The sequence below is a fragment of the Eucyclogobius newberryi genome, unplaced genomic scaffold (assembly GCF_026437365.1).
Source record: "Eucyclogobius newberryi isolate DKJ021-1_F unplaced genomic scaffold, fEucNew1.0.hap1 SCAF_3, whole genome shotgun sequence".
Lineage (NCBI taxonomy): Eukaryota > Metazoa > Chordata > Actinopteri > Gobiiformes > Gobiidae > Eucyclogobius > Eucyclogobius newberryi.
Window position 1 is genome coordinate 28,566,404 of NW_027315945.1, and position 7,791 is coordinate 28,574,194.

Consider the following 7,791-nt stretch of genomic DNA (forward strand, 5'->3'; position numbering starts at 1 on the left):
AACATTCATTTTTATTGTTTAAATCCTTTGACTTACACTTAAGTATGGGATCAGGGTCCATTTAACGAGATCTTTTTTAAAGCAGTAAAAAGACGGGTATATTTTTTCTCCAAAATTGTTGATGGACTAAATATCTATCCGAATATAAGACATTATGTTTGCCATTTAACCATTGTTACAATGAAATGACAGTTGTTTCAATACAAGCCAACTATACTGGTCCAGGAGAAGTTTCACACTAGTTTTTATTATAAATTAATGCACAAGAAAGAATACATTTGGTTATTTGTATGAGAGAAAAAAATGGCTTTGGCCTTTTGGCCTTTCAATTCAAAATAATGGGGAAGATTGTTCATTTCCACAAATATTACACTGTAATAATAATTCTTGTCTTTAAAGTCTTTAAAGTCTGTGTCTTGCTGAGCTCTTAAGGTACAATGCAGGTGGCCTTTCTGAGCGTGAGGTAACCGGTCACAACATCTGACGGCAGCAGGCGAATGTAAGAGAACTCCTCTGATGAGGTAAACCGCAACTTTGTCTGCGGGTCTGTGTAGTTCGCCTGAAAAATAACAAAATAGTAAGTAACATAAGTGTACTTACAAGTAATTCATTCATAGAAGGATGCATGTTTTACTCACAGGGAGTCCTGAGATGTCAGAGTATTTCTTTGCTGGTTTTAGGGAGGGAGGGGCATCTATATTGTAATCTATTACCAGAATGATTTATATTATACTTTTTATTAGGCAACATATAATTACTGAAGCACATCCATGTAAGAGGCCCACTCACAGTTGGGGTCATTGAGCTTCCAGGGCAGTGTCTTCTCCAAAGCCAAAATCTGTTTAAGATTCTTCCACGTCCGATTCTTTTTGCCTGCTGCTGCACCACCAATGCCCGAGTGCTGCAAGATATAGTCAGATGATTATAAAACTGTATAGTTAAAAATGATTTGGTTTTAGGTGAGCTCACCATAAATGCAGGGTCTTTAAATGGAGGGGGCTTTGCTGTGGACTCTGTCAGGGAAGCAGAAGTATCTAAAAACCCATCAGGTACTGCCTCCACTGCTGTTACCTTGTAAACATACGCAATAAAAACAACATCTTACATGTCTGTAGACTTTGTGATATGCCTGCGGTTTAGATGGAGTCTTTTACCTGAGCCTGTGCTGCTGATGCTGTGATCGGAGCAGTTTTCTTCTTTTTGCTGCTGCTGCTGTTGTTTTGTTGCGCTCCGGTCACAGTCGCAGATGCGGGACGTTTCTTCGGTCGCGGAGCTGAAACACTCGCAGCCGCAGATGGTCCTTTGATTGTTATCGTGGCCTGTGAAGCCATAATGAGGTCAAACAATCAGAAAAGTATGACTTGTGCTCTATCGGGAATGTAAACAATTCACTCTAAACCGGAAGTGAACCAGCAATACTTCCGCCTACGTAATACTAAGGTTATTATGGTCGAATTGAAATTAATCTCATTTTTATTACAATACTAGATGTTTGTATATTTACTATATCGTATCTGTTATTATTTTCATTTTTGCATCACTCCTATTTCATTTACAATATTTTTAGAAATATGAATGTCGAAAATTTGTATTGCTTATGTGTATCATAAATGGTAATTTTTTTTAAAATCACTAAATTAACATGATGTTTTCACTACTTAAGTAATACAATTAATTCAATTTAATTTAACCTATTAATTTATATGTATTTATTTATCAAAAGTAAAACAATTATAACCCTAAACAGAGAAGATCTAGCCAAATATTGTAATCAGCAGTTAATACAATCAGTAGCCTAACTACTTGCTTTGTCTCACCACACTGTATTTGTATTGCCATTTCAAAATCTTCCAAATCGTTTATTTTCATTATTCATATTTATTTTGTGTCTTTGGCTTCAAACTAGTCAACCAAACTAAGCCGGGAACTAAGACTGTGGACACTGCAAAATGAGATTCAATGTTATGAATCATTTGTTGTAACTTCTGCTCGACTTGTGCAAGAAGACTTTGACTTGGGTAAAATTGTTCCTCACATTCATTCTATTTGGCCATTTCAGATGCAGCAAAAATAAGGCAAGGAGGCGATTTGCTTTGTCTCAATGTTAAGGTGATTTAATCAGGTGTTTCTCTCTCTCTGGTACATTACATGATCAGAACCCCCCTTCGTCCCAGATCCCGCATATTTATATACATCAGTCACATCTACAAAGTTTTGATCCTCAGGTCACAATTTTCAGTTGTGTGCCACCCCATTATATAATTCATGCCCACTGATTGGTATGCCAATCCAAGTGATGGCATTGGAGTTATACACACAATTAAACCATACACACGTCTCAATGTTAATTGAAAGAAGTTCATCAACACAAAATACATGTTTAATCTTGTATCGTTACTTAAGGCCTCTAGGGACCAGGTTTTGTAAAGTTTAAATATCAAAGCTGAAGTTGATCTTCTTCAGGTAATTAAAAAAGCCAATTTTCAATCAATTTAATACACATTCTTGTCCTACCTCAGGCTATTATACTTATTTAGCTATGTAGAAATAGTCTAGTCATATTTTACAACTGGTTATGCACTAATATAGAGCTAAAATATTCCTGTTATAGACTTGGTTTGGGCAAGTCCAGCAAAACAGTCTTTGGAACAAACTGTTCACAGTAGTCAGGTAAGACGGACAGCACCACAGGCTTGGCTCCAGAGGAATTTAACTTTCTGTGAAAGTCAGTGTAATCCTGAGGAGGTGGCAGTACCTGCCTTCCACCTGAGACCGATCTTACTGTCTCCCCAGCACATTTCCTCTTTTTGGCAGAAGGACTCGTGAAGTCTATGTCGGATACCCTGGCATACCCAATATTTTGATTTGGGGAAGGTGCCAGCCAGCCACAAGCCACAAAGGTGCATGTTCTCTCGTTCCTCATCTTCACAGCTGTCTCCACAGCAAACATGACAGCAGTGACATGTGAGCATGTCTCATTGAGCCCAGCCATGCAGGTGCAATGTCCACACAATATGCTTCCATTGAGCTCTGCAGCAAACCAGGTTGAGAGTGGTGTTTCGTTCAGACGTTGTGAATGGACAACCTGAAATGATAAAGATTTATAAATAAACAATGTAAATACAGCTTCTCCTCGCCGCTACCGCCGCGCCTTTCATCGGTGCTCAAATTCTAAAGGTGAGCGGCGCCAGTCACCTTTCACTGCCGCTCACCTTTAGAATTTAGAATGCACATACACATTTAGAATACACATACACATTTAGAATACACATACACATTTAGAATGCACATACACATTTAGAATGCACATACACATTTAGAATGCACATACACATTTAGAATACACATACACATTTGGAATATACATACACATTTAGAATGCACATACACATTTAGAATACACATACACATTTAGAATACACATACACATTTAGAATACACATACACATTACACATTTAGAATGCACATACACATTTAGAATGCACATACACATTTAGAATACACATACACATTTAGAATGCACATACACATTTAGAATGCACATACACATTTAGAATACACATACACATTTAGAATGCACATACACATTTAGAATGCACATACACATTTAGAATACACATACACATTTAGAATGCACATACACATTTAGAATGCACATACACATTTAGAATACACATACACATTACACATTTAGAATGCACATACACATTTAGAATACACATACACATTTAGAATGCACATACACATTTAGAATACACATACACATTTAGAATGCACATACACATTTAGAATGCACATACACATTACACATTTAGAATACACATACACATTTAGAATGCACATACACATTTAGAATGCACATACACATTTAGAATGCACATACACATTTAGAATACACATACACATTACACATTTAGAATACACATACACATTTAGAATACACATACACATTTAGAATGCACATACACATTTAGAATGCACATACACATTTAGAATACACATACACATTACACATTTAGAATGCACATACACATTTAGAATACACATACACATTACACATTTAGAATGCACATACACATTTAGAATGCACATACACATTTAGAATACACATACACATTTAGAATGCACATACACATTTAGAATGCACATACACATTTAGAATACACATACACATTTAGAATGCACATACACATTTAGAATGCACATACACATTTAGAATACACATACACATTTAGAATGCACATACACATTTAGAATGCACATACACATTTAGAATACACATACACATTACACATTTAGAATGCACATACACATTTAGAATACACATACACATTTAGAATGCACATACACATTTAGAATACACATACACATTTAGAATGCACATACACATTTAGAATGCACATACACATTACACATTTAGAATACACATACACATTTAGAATGCACATACACATTTAGAATGCACATACACATTTAGAATGCACATACACATTTAGAATACACATACACATTACACATTTAGAATACACATACACATTTAGAATACACATACACATTTAGAATGCACATACACATTTAGAATGCACATACACATTTAGAATACACATACACATTACACATTTAGAATGCACATACACATTTAGAATACACATACACATTTAGAATGCACATACACATTTAGAATACACATACACATTTAGAATGCACATACACATTTAGAATGCACATACACATTACACATTTAGAATACACATACACATTTAGAATGCACATACACATTTAGAATACACAGACACATTTAGAATACACATACACATTACACATTTAGAATACACATACACATTTAGAATACACATACACATTTAGAATGCACATACACATTTAGAATGCACAGACACATTTAGAATACACATACACATTTAGAATACACATACACATTTAGAATACACATACACATTTAGAATGCACATACACATTTAGAATACACATACACATTTAGAATACACATACACATTTAGAATACAAATACACATTACACATTTAGAATACACATACACATTTAGAATACACATTACACATTTAGAATACACATACACATTTAGAATGCACATACACATTTAGAATGCACATACACATTTAGAATACACATACACATTTAGAATGCACATACACATTTAGAATGCACATACACATTTAGAATACACATACACATTTAGAATGCACATACACATTTAGAATACACATACACATTACACATTTAGAATGCACATACACATTTAGAATGCACATACACATTTAGAATGCACATACACATTTAGAATGCACATACACATTTAGAATACACATACACATTTAGAATACACATTACACATTTAGAATACACATACACATTTAGAATACACATACACATTTAGAATGCACATACACATTTAGAATGCACATACACATTTAGAATACACATACACATTTAGAATGCACATACACATTTAGAATACACATACACATTACACATTTAGAATGCACATACACATTTAGAATACACAGACACATTTAGAATACACATACACATTTAGAATGCACATACACATTTAGAATACACATACACATTTAGAATACACATACACATTTAGAATGCACATACACATTTAGAATACACAGACACATTTAGAATGCACATACACATTTAGAATACACAGACACATTTAGAATACACATACACATTACACATTTAGAATACACATACACATTTAGAATACACATACACATTTAGAATACACATACACATTTAGAATGCACATACACATTTAGAATACACATACACATTTAGAATACACATACACATTACACATTTAGAATACACATACACATTTAGAATGCACATACACATTTAGAATACACATACACATTTAGAATACACATACACATTTAGAATGCACATACACATTTAGAATACACATACACATTTAGAATACACATACACATTTAGAATACACATACACATTACACATTTAGAATACACATACACATTTAGAATACACATACACATTTAGAATACACATACACATTACACATTTAGAATACACATACACATTTAGAATACACATACACATTTAGAATACACATACACATTACACATTTAGAATACACATACACATTTAGAATACACATACACATTTAGAATACACATACACATTACACATTTAGAATACACATACACATTTAGAATGCACATACACATTTAGAATACACATACACATTTAGAATACACAGACACATTTAGAATGCACATACACATTTAGAATACACATACACATTTAGAATACACATACACATTTAGAATACACATTACACATTTAGAATACACAGACACATTTAGAATACACATACACATTACACATTTAGAATACACATACACATTTAGAATACACATACACATTTAGAATGCACAGACACATTTAGAATGCACATACACATTTAGAATACACAGACACATTTAGAATACACATACACATTTAGAATACACATACACATTTAGAATGCACATACACATTTAGAATACACATACACATTTAGAATACACATACACATTTAGAATACACAGACACATTTAGAATACGCATTACACATTTAGAATACACATACACATTTAGAATACACATACACATTACACATTTAGAATACACATACACATTTAGAATACACATACACATTTAGAATACGCATTACACATTTAGAATACACATACACATTACACATTTAGAATACACATACACATTTAGAATACACATACACATTTAGAATGCACATACACATTTAGAATACACATACACATTTAGAATGCACATACACATTTAGAATACACATACACATTTAGAATACACATACACATTTAGAATACACAGACACATTTAGAATACGCATTACACATTTAGAATACACATACACATTTAGAATACACATACACATTACACATTTAGAATACACATACACATTTAGAATACACATACACATTTAGAATACGCATTACACATTTAGAATACACATACACATTTAGAATACACATACACATTACACATTTAGAATACACATACACATTTAGAATACACAGACACATTTAGAATACACATACACATTACACATTTAGAATACACAGACACATTTAGAATACACATACACATTACACATTTAGAATGCACAGACACATTTAGAATACACATACACATTTAGAATACACATACATATTTAGAATGCACATACACATTTAGAATACACATACACATTTAGAATACACATACACATTTAGAATATACATACACATACACATTTAGAATACACATACACCGCGGCAGAGGCTTTACCTGGCCTCGCCTACACTGCCGCGGCATATGTGTATTCTAAATGTGTATGTGTATTCTAAATGTGTATGTGTATTCTAAATGTGTATGTGTATTCTAAATGTGTATGTGCATTCTAAATGTGTATGTGTATTCTAAATGTGTATGTGCATTCTAAATTGGATGCACGGACTCTCTAGACTAGAGAATCCACATACGCACATTACGCACAAGTTGAATGGAAGTTGTGACTCACCTTTCCAATCACAACACAGACTCCAGCGTTGTTTTTGTGCACCAAGACTTGCTTCACCCATCCAGCAACAAAGTACTTGTAGGCTTCCAAACTCTTGAAATTTTTCAACCTTTCATGAGAGTATGCCGACTTCATGTGTACAAGGTAATTGTAAATGTCTGGGTAGGTGATGTCCGGAAGAGTCGGTGATGACAACGGGT

At 33.4% G+C, this 7,791-nt stretch overlaps 1 protein-coding gene across 1 annotated transcript; it reads right to left on the reverse strand.

Moving 5' to 3' along the window:
- Positions 1-373: 373 nt before the first annotated feature.
- On the reverse strand, positions 374-1,413 carry ino80c (INO80 complex subunit C). Its single transcript, XM_072460443.1, has 5 exons — positions 1,155-1,413; positions 970-1,071; positions 790-901; positions 639-706; positions 374-559 (listed from the first exon to the last, which is right to left on the reverse strand). The coding sequence occupies exons 1-5, from the start codon at positions 1,329-1,331 to the stop codon at positions 428-430; spliced, it is 591 nt and encodes a 196-aa protein (XP_072316544.1). The 5' UTR covers positions 1,332-1,413; the 3' UTR covers positions 374-427.
- Between the last annotated feature and the right edge of the window lie 6,378 nt (positions 1,414-7,791).